The 19336-nt window shown below is 43.1% G+C and overlaps 1 protein-coding gene across 3 annotated transcripts; it reads right to left on the minus strand.

Annotated features, from left to right (window-relative positions):
- Positions 1-11224: 11224 nt before the first annotated feature.
- Positions 11225-18050, minus strand: mo4l1 (Mortality factor 4-like protein 1). 3 transcript variants are annotated; one of them, NM_001146521.1, is given in 14 exon segments: positions 11227-11732; positions 11734-11790; positions 12586-12670; positions 13968-14140; positions 14687-14775; positions 15156-15257; positions 15707-15795; positions 15905-15930; positions 16028-16108; positions 16345-16383; positions 16537-16623; positions 17097-17164; positions 17294-17340; positions 17871-17987. In NM_001146521.1, coding segments are annotated over 14 exon segments (1008 nt in total). In that variant the 5' UTR covers positions 17911-17987; the 3' UTR covers positions 11227-11707.
- Between the last annotated feature and the right edge of the window lie 1286 nt (positions 18051-19336).

Below are 19336 nucleotides of genomic sequence, written 5' to 3' on the forward strand. Positions count from 1 at the left end.
GTTGTTCTTAAACCAAGAGTCATCAGATCAGGGTGTTCTCAGACCAGGTTGTCCTTAAACCAAGAGTCATCAGATCAGGCTGTCCTCAGACCAGGTTGTCCTCAGACCAGGTTGTCCTCAGACCAGGCTGTCCTCAGACCAGTTTGTCCTCAGACCAGGCTGTTCTCAGACCAGGCTGTCCTCAGACCAGGTTGTCCTCAGACCAGGCTGTCCTCAGACCAGTTTGTCCTCAGACCAGGCTGTTCTCAGACCAGGCTGTTCTCAGACCAGGTTGTCCTTAAACCAAGAGTCATCAGATCAGGGTGTTCTCAGACCAGGTTGTCCTTAAACCAAGAGTCATCAGATCAGGCTGTCCTCAGACCAGGGTGTTTTCAGACCAGGGTGTTTTCAGACCAGGCTGTCCTCAGACCAGGCTGTCCTCAGACCAGGCTGTCCTCAGACCAGGCTGTCCTCAGACCAGGGTGTCCTCAGACCAGGGTGTCCTCAGACCAGGCTGTCCTCAGACCAGGGTGTTCTCAGACCAGGGTGTTCTCAGACCAGGCTGTCCTTAAACCGAGAGTCATCAGATCAGGGTGTTCTCAGACCAGGTTGTCCTTAAACCAAGAGTCATCAGATCAGGGTGTCCTCAGACCAGGCTGTCCTCAGACCAGGCTGTCCTCAGACCAGGCTGTCCTCAGACCAGGGTGTTCTCAGACCAGGTTGTCCTCAGACCAGGTTGTCCTCAGACCAGTTTGTCCTCAGACCAGGCTGTTCTCAGACCAGGCTGTCCTCAGACCAGGTTGTCCTCAGACCAGGCTGTTCTCAGACCAGGTTGTCCTTAAACCAAGAGTCATCAGATCAGGGTGTTCTCAGACCAGGCTGTCCTTAAACCGAGAGTCATCAGATCAGGGTGTTCTCAGACCAGGTTGTCCTTAAACCAAGAGTCATCAGATCAGGCTGTCCTCAGACCAGGCTGTCCTCAGACAAGGCTGTCCTCAGACCAGGGTGTTTTCAGACCAGGGTGTTTTCAGACCAGGCTGTCCTCAGACCAGGCTGTCCTCAGACCAGGCTGTCCTCAGACCAGGGTGTCCTCAGACCAGGGTGTTCTCAGACCAGGGTGTTCTCAGACCAGGCTGTCCTTAAACCGAGAGTCATCAGATCAGGGTGTTCTCAGACCAGGTTGTCCTTAAACCAAGAGTCATCAGATCAGGGTGTCCTCAGACCAGGCTGTCCTCAGACCAGGCTGTCCTCAGACCAGGCTGTCCTCAGACCAGGGTGTTCTCAGACCAGGCTGTCCTTAAACCAAGAGTCATCAGATCAGGGTGTTCTCAGACCAGGTTGTCCTTAAACCAAGAGTCATCAGATCAGGGTGTCCTCAGACCAGGCTGTCCTCAGACAAGGCTGTCCTCAGACCAGGCTGTCCTCAGACCAGGGTGTTCTCAGACCAGGCTGTCCTTAAACCAAGAGTCATCAGATCAGGCTGTCCTCAGACCAGGCTGTCCTCAGACCAGGTTGTCCTTAAACCAAGAGTCATCAGATCAGGGTGTCCTCAGACCAGGCTGTCCTCAGACCAGGGTGTTCTCAGACCAGGGTGTTCTCAGACCAGGTTGTCCTCAGACCAGGGTGTTCTCAGACCAGGGTGTTCTCAGACCAGGCTGTCCTCAGACCAGGGTGTTCTCAGACCAGGGTGTTCTCAGACCAGGTTGTCCTTAAACCAAGAGTCATCAGATCAGGGTGTTCTCAGACCAGGTTGTCCTTAAACCAAGAGTCATCAGATCAGGGTGTCCTCAGACCAGGCTGTCCTCAGACCAGGCTGTCCTCAGACCAGGCTGTCCTCAGACCAGGGTGTTCTCAGACCAGGCTGTCCTCAGACCAGGGTGTTCTCAGACCAGGCTGTCCTCAGACCAGGTTGTTCTCAGACCAGGGTGTTCTCAAACTTGGTCCTGGGGCCCCAGCACTGGATGCACATTTTGGTTTTTGGCCTAGCACTACAGAGCTGATTCAAATAACCAACTCATCATGAAGCTATGGTTATTTGAAACAGCTGTGTAGTGCTAGGGGGCACAAACCAAAACGTGCACCCAGAGGGGGCCCCAGGACCCAGTATGAGAAACCCTGCCTAAGACCACACAGTCACCACACCTACAGTGTGAAATGGTTGTTCACTCATCACTTCCTTTCTGATTTTCCTTTGGCATGTCGGTGCTGCCTCATCGGTTCTCATCTTCGTGTATGCCAATCGTCAAATCTGACAAGTAAACAGAGTAATATTCAATTCATTATTAGCATAAATAAGTACAGTCCAATGACTTGCACGTTTAATTAACACCTGGATTTGATGAATCCTTTCTACATTCAATGTCTTCTCAGATTGTGCTTTTGCTTAACCAGTTATTTTACATTAGTGCAGAATTCATTGACACCAGTGGAGGCTGGTGCTAGGAGATATAGGAGGACAGGCACATTGTAATGGCTGGAATGGATTAAAAGGAACTGAATCAAACGTGGTTTCCATATGTTTGATACCGTTCCGTTAATTCCATTCCAGCCATTACAATGAGCCCGTCCTCCTATAGCTCCTCCCACCACTCGCCGCTGATTGACACATTTAGAAGTCTATACTCTATCCAGATTGTTTATTTTATTTTATTTCACCTTTATTTAACCAGGTAGGCCAGTTGAGAACAAGTTCTCATTTACAACTGTGACCTGGCCAAGATAAAGCAAAGCAGTGCGACACAAACAACAACACAGAGTGACACATGGAATAACATGGAATAAACAATAAACAAGCCAATAACACAATAAACAAGTCAATAACACAATAGAAAAAAAGTACGTTTATATACAGTGTGTGCAAATGGCGTGAGGAGGTAAGGCAATAAATAGGCCATACAGTGAGGGAAAAAAGTATTTGATCCCCTGCTGATTTTGTACGTTTGCTCACTGACAAAGAAATTATCAGTCTATAATTTTAATGGTAGGTTTGCTGAGAGACAGAATAACAACAACAAAAATCCAGAAAAATGCATGTCAAGAATGTTATAAATTGATTTGCATTTTAATGAGGGAAATAATTATTTGACCCCCTCTCAATCAGAAAGATTTCAGGCTCCCAGGTGTCTTTTATACAGGTAACGAGCTGAGATTAGGAGCACACTCCTAACATAAGCAATCAATCAATCAGATTCCAAACTCTCCACCATGGCCAAGACCAAAGAGCTCTCCAAGGATGTCAGGGACAAGATTGTAGACCTACACAAGGCTGGAATGGGCTACAAGACCATCGCCAAGCAGCTTGGTGAGAAGGTGACAACAGTTGGTACGATTATTAGCAAATGGAAGAAACACAAAAGAACTGTCAATCTCCCTCAGCCTGGGGCTCCATGCAAGATCTCACCTCATGGAGTTGCAATGATCATGAGAACGGTGAGGAATCAGCCCAGAACTACACGGGAGGATCTTGTCAATGATCTCAAGGCAGCTGGGACCATAGTCACCAAGAAAACAATTGGTAACACACCACGCCGTGAAGGACTGAAATCCTGCGGTGCCCGCAAGGTCTCCCTGCTCAAGAAAGCACATATACATGCCCGTGTGAAGTTTGCCAATGAACATCTGAATGATTCAGAGGACAACTGGGTGAAAGTGTTGTGGTCAGATGAGACCAAAATGGAGCTCTTTGGCATCAACTCAACTCGCCGTGTTTGGAGGAGGAGGAATGCTGCCTATGACCCCAAGAACACCATCTCCACCGTCAAACATGGAGGTGGAAACATTTTGCTTTGGGGGTGTTTTTCTGCTAAGGGGACAGGACAACTTCACCGCATCAAAGGGACGATGGACAGGGCCATGTATCGTCAGATCTTGGGTGAGAACCTCCTTCCCTCAGCCAGGGCATTGAAAATGGGTCGTGGATGGGTATTCCAGCGTGACAATGACCCAAAACACACGGCCAAGATAACAAAGGAGTGGCTCAAGAAGAAGCACATTAAGGTCCTGGAGTGGCCTAGCCAGTCTCCAGACCTTAATCCCATAGAAAATCTGTGGAGGGAGCTGAAGGTTCGAGTTGCCAAACGTCAGCCTCGAAACCTTAATGACTTGGAGAAGATCTGCAAAGAGGAGTGGGACAAAATCCCTCCTGAGATGTGTGCAAACCTGGTGGCCAACTACAAGAAACGTCTGACCTCTGTGATGGCCAACAAGCGTTTTGCCACCAAGTACTATGTCATGTTTTGCAGAGGGGTCAAATACTTATTTCCCTCATTAAAATGCAAATCATTTTATAACATTTTTGACATATGTTTTTCTGGATTTTTTGTTATTCTGTCTCTCACATTTCAAATAAACCTACCATTCAAATTATAGACGGATAATTTCTTTGTCAGTGGGCAAACGAACAAAATCAGCAGGGGATCAAATACTTTTTTCCCTCACTGTAGTAGCGAAGAATTACAATTTAGCAGATTAACACTGGAGTGATAAATGAGCAGATGATGATGTGCAAGTAGAGATACTGGTGTGCAAAAGAGCAGAAAAGTAAATAAAAACAGTATGGGGATGAGGTAGGTAGATTGGGTGGGCTATTTACAGATGGACTACGTACAGCTGCAGTAATCGGTTAGCTGCTCAGATAGCTGATGTTTAAAGTTGGTGAGGGAAATATAAGTCTCCAGCTTCAGCGATCTTTGCAATTCGTTCCAGTCACTGGCAGCAGAGAACTGGAAGGAAAGGCGGCCAAATGAGGTGTTGGCTTTGGGGATGAGATATACCTGCTGGAACGCGTGCTACGTGTGGGTGTTGTTGTCGTGACCAGTGAGCTGAGATAAGGCGGAGCTTTACCTAGCATAGACTTATAGATGACCTGGAGCCAGTGGGTCTGGCGACGAATATGTAGCGAGGGCCAGCCGACTAGAGTATGCAGGTCGCAGTGGTGGGTGGTATAAGGTGCTTTGGTAACAAAGCGGATGGCACTGTGATAGACTGCATCCAATTTGCTGAGTAGAGTATTGGAAGCTATTTTGTAGATGACATCGCCGAAGTCGAGGATCGGTAGGATAGTCAGTTTTACTAGAGTAAGTTTGGCGGCGTGAGTGAAGGAGGCTTTGTTGCGAAATAGAAAGCCGATTCTAGATTTGATTTTGGATTGGAGAGGTTTAATATGAGTCTGGAAGGAGAGTTTACAGTCTAGCCAGACACCTAGGTATTTATTGTTGTCCACATATTCTAGGTCAGAACCGTCCAGGGTGGTGATGCTAGTCGGGCGGGCAGGTGCGGGCAGCGAACGGTTGAAAAGCATGCATTTGGTTTTACTAGCATTTAAGAGCAGTTGGAGGCCACGGAAGGAGTGGTGTATGGCATTGAAGCTCATTTGGAGGTTATTTTGCACAGTGTCCAAAGAAGGGCCAGAAGTATACAGAATGGTGTCGTCTGCGTAGAGGTGGATCAGGGAATCACCCGCAGCAAGAGCGACATCATTGATATATACAGAGAAAAGAGTCGGCCCGAGAATTGAACCCTGTGGTACCCCCATAGAGACTGCTAGAGGTCCGGACAACAGGCCCTCCAATTTGACACAGTGAACTCTGTCTGCAAAGTAGTTGGTGAACCAGGCGAAGCAGTCATTAGAGAAACCAAGGCTATTGAGTCTGCCGATAAGAATATGGTGATTGACAGAGTCGAAAGCCTTGGCTAGGTCGATGAATACGGCTGCACAGTACTGTCTTTTATCGATGGCGGTTATGATATCGTTTAGTACCTTGAGCGTGGCTGAGGTGCACCTGTGACCAGCTCGGAAACCGGATTGCACAGCGGAGAAGGTACGAAATGAGTGGTCTGTTTATTAACTTGGCTTTCGAAGACTTTAGAGAGGCAGGACAGGATGGATATAGGTCTATAGCAGTTTGGGTCTAGAGTGTCACCCCCTTTGAAGAGGGGGATGACCGCGGCAGCTTTCCAATCTTTAGGGATCTCGGACGATACAAAAGAGAGGTTGAACAGGCTGGTAATAGGGGTTGCAACAATGGCGGCGGATAGTTTTAGAAAGAGAGGGTCCAGATTGTCTAGCACAGCTGATTTGTACGGGTCCAGGTTTTGCAGCTCTTTCAGAACATCTGCGATCTGGATTTGGGTGAAGGAGAAGCTGGGGAGGCTCGGGCAAGTAGCTGCGGGGGGGGGGGGGCTGTTGGCCGGGGTTGGGGTAGTGTGGGGCTAATTTCTGCTTTACCAAATGAGGAGAGTTACAAACTTCACACACCAGTCAGAGTTATACTTAAACTTCATCTTTAATGATAAGAGCTTTGCAATAGCACTTGACTTTCAATGATGTGCCATTCAAAAGTGACAACACAAAAGTACAAAGATCTTTTATAGCCAAGATACACCCCTCTCAACGTACATGACGAACAACAGATACATAAAATGGTCACAAGGTTAAGATTTGTATGAAAGATATCTATAAAACATAGCAGACAGCAACTGCTGTGTCAACAGTTTTCATTGTATAGACCAGTGTCTGGTCCTCCTACTCCAAACTGGAACCGTCTCTCCCTGGTACGGTATAGAACAGAATCATTAGCTCATGTTCTCTGGAATGCTCTTTAGGCTTTATTACCCAAAGACATCGTAAATCTCCTCTGTCAGTGCTATCTTATAGAGGCCCATCCTCAGTAAAACACACACAATAGTTAACAGAATACTCTATTCTGTCGAATAAAACAACCATTATAATACAATACAATACAAGCATTGTAACATAATCTTGCAATTTTCCACGACAGTAGCCAGGAGGAAAGCATGGCCAGCCGTAGAGAAATGCTAATTGACATTTTCGATTATCATGGATTTATCGGTAGTGACCGTGTTACCTAGCCCCAGTGCAGTGGGCAGCTGGGAGGAGGTGCTCTTGTTCTCCATGGACTTTACAGTGTCCCAAAACTTTTTGGAGTAAGAGACGGACAGGGAGGCGTAGCCTCGTAGACTCTCCTATTTTGTTGGCTTGTCACTCACCATTTACTGACTGACTCGGTTGGAATTGCAGCTTGCATTTGTTGCTGGAAGCTGTTAGAAAGACACCATTGGCCCACACCTCAGCCACCTTGTATTCTGTCAATTAAAATCAATGAATTTAGTACCTTAGTGACTCAAGTCCTTTCCATTTATGTTTTGCAAAGGCCTATCTCCACACATCTTGGAGTAGGTTAGCTACAGAATGTCTCAATCGATGACTTGAAATAGACAAGATGGTGCCGTACACATTTCTGGATTACTTCATGGAGCAAAACATTTACACGTATAGGAAGTAGATGATCTAGGGCACCACTGTACAGGAAGTAGATGATATAGGACACCACTGTACAGGAAGTAGATGATATAGGGCACCCCAGTACAGGAGGTAGATGATCTGGGACACCACTGTACAGGAAGTGGTGGATATAGGACACCACAGTACAGGAAGTAGATGATATAGGACACCACTGTACCGGAAGTAGATGATATAGGGCACCACTGTACAGGAAGTCGATGATATAGGGCACCACAGTACAGGAAGTAGATGATATAGGGCACCACAGTACAGGAAGTAGATGATATAGGACACCACTTTTCAGGAAGTAGATGATATAGGGCACCACTGTACAGGAAGTAGTTGATATAGGACACCACAGTACAGGAAGTAGATGATATAGAACTCTGTTATGTTTTTAGTCCAAGTCTTTCATATTTCTCCAGGAATTCTGCCTCCTAATCTGAAGACTATGAATCATCATCCTCTTATCGGTATAAATGGGTCCAGGTTTCAACTTCTAAACTTTCTAGCAATTATTCTTACACAAAGAAATATGCAAACTCCTTAAAAATTCAGACACAATCTCCAGAGGAAATTGAACTGCAGCTATCTTTCAAATTGTCTTTCTTGGTTGCCCGGAAAAATTGCCAATTGCCACCTGAGACATGCATCACGGCTCAGACCAACAGACTCCTAAACATCTTCTATCCCCTGGCCATAAGACTGTTAAATGGCTAACAGCTACTGCTCTTCCTCTCCCACACACTATCCACACTGACTCTATGCCCATCCACAGGTCTCTACCCATTCAGACACACGCACACTCACATACACCCCTTCACACCTACACTCCCCCACACCCTCACACCTACACTGCTGCTAAAATGAATATTGTTTAGATGTATTACTGCCATTACACTGCTGTTCATTGATCACCATTAACTCTAGAAATAGATAGTATCTTTCTCCTGTTTACATGTATATAGTCGGGTTACCAGTAACTCTAGAAATATAGTATCTTACTCCTGTTTACATGTATATTACCATAAGTATTGATATAGTCGGGTTACCAGTAACTCCAGAAATATAGTATCTTACTCCTGTTTACATGTATATTACCATAAGTATTGATATAGTCAGGTTACCAGTAACTCAAGAAATAGATAGTATCTTACTCCTGTTTACATGTATATTACTGTAAGTATTGATATAGTCGGGTTACCAGTAACTCTAGAAATAGATAATATCTTTCTCCTGTTTACATGTATATTACTGTAAGTATTGATATAGTCAGGTTACCAGTAACTCTAGAAATATAGTATCTTACTCCTGTTTACATGTATATTACCATAAGTATTGATATAGTCAGGTTACCAGTAACTCTAGAAATATAGTATCTTACTCCTGTTTACATGTATATTACCATAAGTATTAATATAGTCGGGTTACCAGTAACTCTAGAAATATAGTATCTTACTCCTGTTTACATGTATATTACCATAAGTATTAATATAGTCGGGTTACCAGTAACTCTAGAAATATAGTATCTTACTCCTGTTTACATGTATATAGTCAGGTTACCAGTAACTCTAGAAATAGATAATATCTTTCTCCTGTTTACATGTATATAGTCAGGTTACCAGTAACTCTAGAAATATAGTATCTTACTCCTGTTTACATGTATATTACCAAAAGTATTGATATAGTCGGGTTACCAGTAACTCTAGAAATAGATAATACCTTACTCCTGTTTACATATATAGTTGAAGTCGGAAGTTTACATACATCTAAGCCAAATACATTTCAACTCAGTTTTTCACAATTCCTGACATTTAATCTGAGTAAAAATTCACTGTCTTAGGTCAGTTAGGATCAACACTTTATTTTAAGATTGTGAAATGTCAGAATAATAGTAGAGAGAATTATTTATTTTGGCTTTTATTTATTTCATCACATTCCCAGTGTGTCAGAAGTTTACATACACTCAATTAGTATATGGTAGCATTGCCTTTAAATTGTTTAACTTGAGTCAAACTTTTCGGGTAGCCTTCCACAAGCTTCCCACAATAAGTTGGGTGAATTTTGGCCCATTCCTCCTGACAGAGCTGGTGTAACTGAGTCAGGTTTGTAGGCCTCCTTGCTTTTTCAGTTCTGCCCACACATTTTCTATAGGATTGAGGTCAGGGCTTTGTAATGGCCACTCCAATACCTTGACGTTTTTGTCCTTAAGCCATTTTGCCACAACTTTGGAAGCATGCTTGGGGTCAATGTCCATTTGGAAGATCCATTTGCGACCAAGCTTTAACTTCCTGACTGATGTCTTGAGATGTTGCTTCAATATATCCATATAATTTTTCTTCCTCATGATGCCATCTATTTTGTGAAGTGCACCAGTCCCTCCTGCAGCAAAGCACCCCCACAACATGATGTTGCCACCCCCGTGCTTCACGGTTGGGATGGTGTTCTTCGGCTTGCAAGCCTCCCCCTTATTCCTCCAAACATAACGATTGTCATTATGGCCAAACAGTTCTATCAGACCAAAGGACATTTCTCCAAAATGTACAATCTTTGTCCCCACGTGCAGTTGCAAACCGTAGTCTGGCTTTTTTATGGTGGTTTGAGTGGCTTCTTCCTTGCTGAGTGGCCTTGCAGGTTGTGTTGATATAGGACTCCTTTTACTGTGGATATATATATTTTTGTACCTGTTTCCTCCAGCATCTTCACAGGGTCCTTTGCTGTTGTTCTGGGATTGATTTGCACTTTTTGCACCAAAGCACGTTCATCTCTAGGAGACAGAACGTGTCTCCTTCTTGAGCGGTATGACGGCTGCGTGGTCCCATGGTGTTTATACTTGCGTACTATTGTTTGTACAGATGAACGTGGTACCTTCAGGCGTTTGGAAATTGCTCCCAAGGATGAACCAGACTTGTGGAGGTCTACAATTTTTCTTCTGAGGTCTTGGCTGATTTCTTTTGATTTTCTCATGATGTCAAGCAAAGAGGCACTGAGTTTGAAGGCAGACCTTGAAATACATCCACAGGTAAACCTACAATTGACTCAAATAATGTAAATTAGCCTATCAGAAGCTTCTAAAGCCATGACATCATTTTCTGGAATTTTCCAAACTGTTTAAAGGCACAGTCAACTTAGTGTATGTAAACTTCTGACTCGCTGGCATTGTGATACCGTGAATTATAAGTGAAATAATCTGTCTGTAAACAATTGTTGGAAAAATTACTTGTGTCATGCACAAAGTAGATGTCCTAATCGACTTGCCAAAACTATAGTTTGTTAACAAGAAATTTGTGGAGTGGATGAAAAACAGGTTTTAATGACTCCAACCTAAGTATATGTAAACTTCCGACTTCAACTGTATATTACCATAAGTATTGATATAGTTAACTCTAGAAATATAGTATCTTACTCCTGTTTACATGTATATTACTGTAAGTATTGATATAGTCGGGTTACCAGTAACTTTTCAGCCCTGTTTACATGTGTAAAAAACATTAAGGACACCTGCTCTTTCTTCCACAGACTGAGCAGGTGAAAACTATGATCCCTTATTGATGTCACCTGTTAAATCCACTTCAAATCAGTGTAGATGAAGGGGAGGAGACAGGTTAAAGAAGGATTTCTAAGTCTTGAGACATGGACCTTGTATGTGTGCCATTCAGAGGGTGAATGGGGAAGACAAAAGATTAGTGTCTTTGAACAAGGTATGGTAGTAGGTGCCAGTTATACTATTTTGATATGGAATACTGTACTGTTGGGAAGGGTTTGCAAGTCACTAAGTTCACTGTGATTGTGCATGTGACAAAACTTGAGTGAGAACCATCTAATGGGGAGTCAATGGCCATTGTTCAATCTCAGTCTCATGAATGCCAAAATAATTAGATTATTTCTGTATTGTAGACTACAGGTTGGCAGGGAGAATGAAGGATATTTACCATACAGAACTTGTGTAGAAACATCTTTATTACAAAATGATAGCCAACCATAACACAGCTAATGTATCCCACCAAAGACATTTCAATTCGATTGCTTTGCACAAATTGTGGTTAGCATCAAACATCCATAAATCAACACATGCAAAGTCGTTGGGGTGAAAACAGACAAAAAAACGGATCCGATGGAATGCACAGAAACATTACAGAGATGTTCATGGTAAAAAGTCCCCGATATTGGGAGAAAAACATGCCTGTCTCGTTTGTGTTACGTACCCGGTGGGAAAGAAAGAAAAACACTTTATATCTTAAAAGCTACCACTGCTCCAAAGACATGACCGACTCCAGGGAACCTCCAGAAATAGTCCAAGTGAAAAAAAATCCAGTCCAGCTTTCCACTCAAAAGGGTTTGAGATGGTTACATGTAGTCTGGAAGAGGCTTGGCGTTTCCGAATGGGTCGATTCCTCCCCCCCCCCCCCCCACTGCACCTTCCTCTCAGACGGCTTTCCTATGGTACTCTGGGGGGCGCCACCTCGTAGTCGCTGGAACTGAAGAGGGAGGAGTTCTTCATTAGATACCTACGACAGACAGGAGGAACAAGCGATTGAAGGTCAATTACCAGCCATAGAAAACGGACAAAAACTAGCATCTGTATTCATAAAGGTAATCGGCCTCTATGAAGACTAGAAATATTACAGGCTGCAGAAGAATGAGGAGCAGCTCAGCTCATCCTAACAAATTATAACCTAGCTTCCATTTGGACATTTAAACTGAGTTTGTTCAGATAACCATCTGCAGCAATTAGGATAAGGCCACATTTGTTTACAGGAAATAACGTTACGTGAAAAAGGCTAATGAATGTGGCCTCCGTTTGAACCCATCCCAATCTACTACGGTTGTTCCAGGTTGAGGAGGAACATGATTATGGCCACGTTCCCATATCGTCTCTAGGGTACACACAGACAGTATCCTGCAGATGCATGGCCAGACATTTAGGCCCACTGCAAGGAAAACATTCATGACAGAGCAACAGTGAACAAAGGAACTGCTTCATCAGGATGACTGAAATAAGCTATACGATTAGGCCTACTCTGGAATCCAATGGTCTTGATAACTTCTTGTTAGAGTGGTATCACAAAGTTGGGACTTCAATTTCACAAATTCAGTCAGTGTCAAGCTTGTGTAGCCCAGCTTAGACCGAGCCCTGACAGCGAGATTAAATAGCAGCATTTCGCGGTCAGTGGGCTACGTTTTCAACGGTGAAATCCTTCTGATGAGAATATATAAATTATGATAGGCCAGCCAGGTTAGGGAATGCTCTGCCAAGCCAGACATTCAATTTCACGAGTGGGGATGAAGGAGAGGCTTCTTACTTGAGAAAATCCTGCAGGTAGTTGAGCAGCAGAGCCAGGCTTTTCTCATCCAGGGGAGTGTAGGCAAGCATGGAGCCAATTCTCACTGCACAACACAAAGAACAGCACTGTCAGGGACCAGGTTTAACCATATTTACAGACATGAATCTATATTAGCATTGGCTGATATTTGAATAAATACTGTCTCAATGCAGGTGTGGACAGATGGTTAACTGATAAACTCTCCCTCCCATGGAAACTGCTATACAGTGTTATTTAAAATCTGTGAAGAGTGCTGTGACTTTGTTAAATGAACTCCTAAATAAATTGTGATTTCATTTCTAAAATGTTATTGGTCACATACACATTTAGCAGATGTTATTGCGGGTGTAGAGAAATGCTTGTGTTTGTAGCTCCAACAGTGCAGTAGTATCTAACAATACACACTCATCTAAAAGTAAAAGAATGGAATTAAGAAATGTATAAATATTAGGACGAGCAATGTCGGAGTGGCGTTGACTAAAATACAGTAGAATAGAATACAGAATATACATATGAGATGAGTAAAGCAGTATGAAAACATTAAAGTGGCCAGTGATTTCAAGTCTATGTATATAGGCTCAGTAGCCTCTAAGGTGCAGGGCTATGTAACAGTGTGGAAGCCACCTAGTGATGGCTATTTAACAGTCTGATGGCCTTGAGATAGAAGCAGTTTTCGTTTGCAGAGCACCACCCAATTGACGCTTGGCGTTTGACCTTCAAGTGTTTGACACAGCCATTGATGACACAAACACTTTTCTAAATGGTTTTTCATCTACTAACCTCAGTTCAACCTGGCTCGGAACGAGACGCTTTCTCAAATGTCCCTGGCATTTACTCCATCTGATGATCACACCGGTTGAGATCAGAAACCAATTGTCGGTAGTTAAAGATCTGCTCAATGTTAATTAACTAACTAATGGGATTCTGGATGCAATTTGTGGCAGTGGTAGACGCTTAACTTCCTGGCCTTCCCTGGGTATTACACCCCATTGACTCCAGAAAGTAAACCTTCATCCCTGTGATAATGGCCGATAATGACATGTATTAAAGTCTCCTTCATTAGCAGTATGGCTGAAGATGAGAGCTTTCGTGGGTGCTGTGACGGTGCACCAATGACAGTGCAGTGAACGGTGGTAGGAGAAGAGTAGACAAAGGCACTGTAAACTTTCTTAAGGCTCTAATAACTAAAGAGAGAACTATTTCCCCATGGGTCTGTACCTCTCCTAAAAAGAGCTCAATCACCACAATGTTAGTCTCCTGAAATTAAAACTGAAATATTTGTTAAAAGTTCCAGTCCAGAGGCTACTTCAGATCCTCCTCATTCAGACAGTAGTCGTCACCCCCCCCCGGTGGCTACGTACCAAAGAGCCGGAGCAGGTGCGGGCCCCCATAGACCTGGGACATGGGTGTGTCGGGGTGATCCGCCAGTATCTCTGCATACTGGGGCCTCTCAAACTTATAGAGTAGCTGAGTGCCCAGCATGACGTTGAAGTACTCCCTGATCCCTGCCACCACCTCATTCACAGCATACTCCCTGAGGGGAACCAGGACAGGAGATATAAGGCAACAGGCAGTGCTGGAGTGTTCACAGCTAGAGCTGCTCTTTTGCACATCATCATATGCTCATTTATCACTCCAGTGTTAATCTGCTAAATTGTAATTATTTGCTCCTATGGCCTATTTATTGCCTACCTCCTCATGCCTTTTGCACACACTGTATATAGACTTTCTTCTACTGTATCATTGACTTGTTTGTGTTATTGGCTTGTTTGTTAACTCCATGTGTAACTCTGTGTTGTTGTCTGTGTCACACTGCTTTACTTTATCTTGGCCAGGTCGCAGTTGTAAATGAGAACTTGTTCTCAACTTGCCTACCTGGTTAAATAAAGGTGAAATAAATAAATAAAAAGAGCTGAAGAATGTGTGATACCTAGGTTGAACTTCACCAAGCAAGTGAATTACAGCTAGCCAACTTTGATAAGCAGATACAGGCCTAGCTTGCCTGGTTTCTAGTCAGATGACCTTCTTCATTGTAACTTCACTCCTACTGCAACGTCGAGAGGGGTGTGGTTTTACTTACTTGCTTTCTGAAGTTCCTCTTGATTTCTTATAGCTTGCATAGTCCTCCAAGACAGTATCCACATTCTTTCTCGCGGGCAGGTGAAAAAGCTACAAAAAAATTCAAGAAAAATGTAATGTATACATTTGTCAAGCACCTCATAAAATGCACTTAAAACACAAACAAAATCCTGTAAAGAATGAACTTGTAGAGAAAGACTGTCTTGCCAGTAAATAGATGGCATCTTCTGACCAGGGTAGACAGCAGGGTTGGGGTCAATTTGAAGTGATGGCAGCCAATTCATGAACTGAAATTCCAATTCAATAATAAAAAAAACATCTATTTTCAATGACTTCTCAATAAACTTAAAAGTAAAAGCTATTCATTTCAAAAGTTTTTCAATATTTGAGGTTTAAATTCAAATTCCTGAATTGACCATTTTCAGTTGGAATTGAGCCCAACCCTGGTAGACAGCTGTCTAGACCCCCACCTGCTTCTGTCTGGTAATAAGGTCCCAGTCATCTACCAGCCACGGCTTCAGCTCCTCAGGAATCTTCACCTTGACCTCCACGCGGTTGATGAACGTCTCCTCCTGGTTACAGTGAAACCAAATGGAACAGTCAGACTCATTAACAATAAGAGATGTGAAAACCAGAAAATAAATGAAATAAGCTATGGGTATTGTTAAACACCACAATTCCCATCTGTGTTTGACTGACTGCTGCAGGACATAAGTAACTGGAGCCGTTGTTTCAGAGTATGAGAGGCTTCAATTGGTGAACAGAACAGGCCCGCTGTATGTGAGGGACAACACAGAGAACAGGCCCGCTGTATGTGAGGGAGAACACAGAGAACAGGCCCGCTGTATGTGAGGGACAACACAGAGAACAGGCCCGCTGTATGTGAGGGACAACACAGAGAACAGGCCCGCTGTATGTGAGGGACAACACAGAGAACAGGCCCGCTGTATGTGAGGGACAACACAGAGAACAGGCCCGCTGTATGTGAGGGACAACACACAGCATCCATAGGTGGACATACACTCTCCACAGTTGGGTCGCAACGAGCCCTCTTCTTCCGCGGTGGCTGTGGCATCTCTCCTGTGCTGGTGCCTTCTCCAGCCGCTGGTGCTGCATAAAGACAAATGGGACAGACACACAATCAAACTCTATCCACAAAGGAATGTTAAAGGGTTAATTTAACTAGTAGCAGAAACTAGTGGGACTAACACTTACTTACTCTTTAGTTTTGTCTTTTTCGCTTTCCTGAAGAAGAAAAAAGATTGCATTAAAAGGCGCTGTTCAATTCTTTTTTGTGAAAGTTTGAAAGTAGGTCAAACTTGAAAGACGGGATCCAACTTACAGATCAACATTTTTCTGCTGCACAGCAGCAATCTTCTTGCTCGGTGCTATACCCCTCATCTTTCCCTCAACATCATAATGTCTGCAAGAGAAAGGAACACCGCCAAGAAACCAGGCCATGAACTACAATAACCTTCAAAAAAACACTTGTTCTAACATTTCCTTAGGATCATTTTATGTATCGTTCTTTTAACCAGTATGTTTTATGTTCAACTAGTGCTTACAAGTAAAAGCACTGTGGGCTGCAAGTATTGTATCATAGGTGCTATATACATAAAGATGACTATTGTGGTTCATTATTAAAATAAGTGGAATCACTTTTTATGTTCTCCCATCTTCGAGTCATCGTCGGCATTTCTGGGGAGACATTGATTGACATATAGAATCTCATTCTTGTATTTCGTTCAATGGCAGCTTGAATACAATGTTGACACAGTAGGTACCTTGCATACACAAAACACTTCCCCCCACCCCAACACAAAGTCTGTCTGTAATGATAGATGAACTCACTGATTAGCCTTTTGAAGCTCTTTTTGTTTCTGCAGGTTGCTGTCCACATATTTGAGAACTCTGCTTTCAGGAACCCATTCATCCCAGCTAAAACAGAAAGAAATCAACCACATTCAGATTGCTGACAGTTTATTTTTATTGAATCAATACCAGCATGTTAGGTCTGTGGCTGTGAGGTAAGCATTCATAAAAATAAAATGAAGTTCATTCTAAAAAAAGATGGGTCCATAGCTACAACAGTACGGTCTAAATAGAGACAGTACTGGTCCTCTGTAGCTGAAATGTTAGAGTAGCATTTCACAAGGGGTGTACGTTTTGGTTTTTGCCCTGGCACTACACAGCTGATTCAAATGAAGAACTCCTCATCAAGCTTTGATCATTTGAAAACCTCTCTGGGGTACCCAAGAATTTGGGAAACGCTCTGTTAGAGCATGTAATGCCAGATTAGTGGATTCAGTTCCCGGGACCACCCATTCGTAAAAACGTACGCACCATGACTAAGTCACTTTAAATACATGAGTCTTATTATTTGAAAAGCCAACAATGCAAAAATGACTCACTTTTTGTTCCATCCACTGTAATGAATGAAGTACTTAATTTGCTTCTCCTTGATATTGGTTTTCACTGCCTGAAATACAACAACAATCATTAAGAATTGTAATAAATATGACTATAGGTATAGGCTACTGTAAATGGTGTATTGTTTAGTAACACGAGCTGACAGCCATTCAGATTGGTGGAATGAATCTAAACCCACCTTTGCTTCGTAAAGCAATGGCCCATGAAAACACAGAACTCTTTCACCTGAAAACAGAAGAAATAGACAAATGCTGGACGGTTATATTAACAAACCGTGAACACCAGTGGTTGGCTAAGGTGTAGCTAAATGTATTTCGTTGATATGCGGCCAACGTATAAAACAAGGTAGCTACATTTGCTATTCAAGCCAAGGCCCTTGGCAAGGGATTGTTTACACGTTAGCAATTAGCTAACGTTAGCTAGATAGCTTATTGTTTCAACACAGCCAGTTAGCGCAAACAGTCTAGTTAGTTGGATGAATGAATACGAATGGTACGTGTATTAGTACACTACTTACGGTAGATGACACTTAATTATTCGATACATTATTCAGGCAATTTTCATATTGATGATATATCTAGCTAGCATATAGCTAGCACACCAGCAGAGCAGACTGTTTTAGCTAACGCTAGCTGGCTAACGTGCTCTGCGCGAGAAGCGCCATAGCGCAGAGGCGTCGAAGCCTTTTCACTCACGAGACAACAGGGTCTAGCTACGTTTTTAATTTTACAGTTCATCATCCCGGTGCACATTACCTTCTTGAAATTTAGGTTTAGGGTCCTGTTTTGGCGCCATTCACAGACTCAACTGTTCGGATCTCTGAATGATCAAATTCGTGCATTGCCAGCTTCCATTTCTTCCTGACACAACACGGCAAAGGGCGCGCCACTCTTCTCGCGACGTGCACAGCCTGGCAGCGCGGTCAGGTGACCAGGATAACGCACTGCGCTGAGGCCCATGCGGAGCACACAGGACATTATCATTGTTTGGTGAAGGGAGCCATGTTCATTTACTTTATTTGAAACTTTATTTAACTAGGCAAGTCAGTTAAAAACACATTATTTACAATTACATCCTGGCCAAACCCTAATCCTAGGGTAAATATTTTCTTAACTTTATTTCTTGAACTGCATTGTTGGTTAAGTGCTTGTAAGTAAGCATTTCACTGTACACATTTTGCATTCAGAGCATGTGCCAATTTTTTCCCCTAGTTCTGCCATTGAGAATACTGTACCAGATCTGGGTGTATGTTTAGATTATTATAATATTTTATTTTATTTAAGTCAGTTAAGAACAAATTCTTATTTACAATGACGACCTACACTAGCCAAACCCGAACGACACGACCAATTGTGCGCCGCCCAATCACAGCCGGTTGTGATAAGCCTGGAATCGAACCAGGGTCTGTAGTGACTCCACTAGCACTGAGTTTTCACTGCCTGACCGCTGCGCCACCCAGAAGCCCTGTAGGGTACTAGGCTGTTTAGAATATTCATACAGTCATAACATGAATTGGTTATTTCAGCCACTAACAAATAAATCGGCTCTTGATCTTGTGTCTCATGTGTTGGTACACAGATGGTTGGCCAAGAGGTTTGAAGATCATGAATAGGTTTATTCGTTAGTCTGAAGAGTATAACAAAATATCAATCATTCTGTCCTGACAAATAGGATAGTAGGTCAATATCAAACTGAGTTGAATTGTTTTATTGATATGGGTCAAGGATGTGATCCATAAGTGAAGCCTATTGGCACAACGCCTCTCCCCTATTTGACCTAGATAGTTTGTGTGTATGTACTGATATGTAGGCTACGTGTGCCTTTTTAAAAATGTATGTAGTTCTGTTCTTGAGCTGTTCTTGTATAATGATGTTCTGTATTTTGTCATTCTGTATTATGTTTCATATTTTGTGTGGACCCCAGGAAGAGTAGCTGCTGCTTTTGCAACAGCTAATGGGGATCCTAATAAAATACCAAATAGGTAGGCCTGTTAGGCAATACATGCAGTGATTTCGATATAAAATGCATTTTGTTTGGGAAATGCATAGGCCTACCGGTAAAAGTGAGTACACTGCTCGTGGGCTTCAGAAGGAAATGGACCGTTAACAGTAATCGGTGTCAAGACTGTCATGTTTTTCGTTGTCCATTTTGACATAAAACACAATAATACAATCATTAAGGCAACGTGGTGAGATTAAATATATGGATGTTTATTTTAAAA

The sequence above is a fragment of the Salmo salar genome, chromosome ssa26 (genome assembly GCF_905237065.1).
Source record: "Salmo salar chromosome ssa26, Ssal_v3.1, whole genome shotgun sequence".
NCBI lineage: Eukaryota > Metazoa > Chordata > Actinopteri > Salmoniformes > Salmonidae > Salmo > Salmo salar.

Coding starts and splice junctions, on each gene's coding strand:
- mo4l1 (XM_045707941.1), bottom strand. CDS start 17,910: ATGGCGCCAAAACAGGACCCTAAACCTAAATTTCAAGAAG. Junction 15,796..15,904: donor GAAAAAGACAAAACTAAAGA/GTAAGTAAGTGT, acceptor GTCTTTATGCAG/CACCAGCGGCTGGAGAAGGC. Junction 11,791..12,585: donor TACCTGCAGGATTTTCTCAA/GTAAGAAGCCTC, acceptor TGTCTGTCGTAG/GTATCTAATGAAGAACTCCT.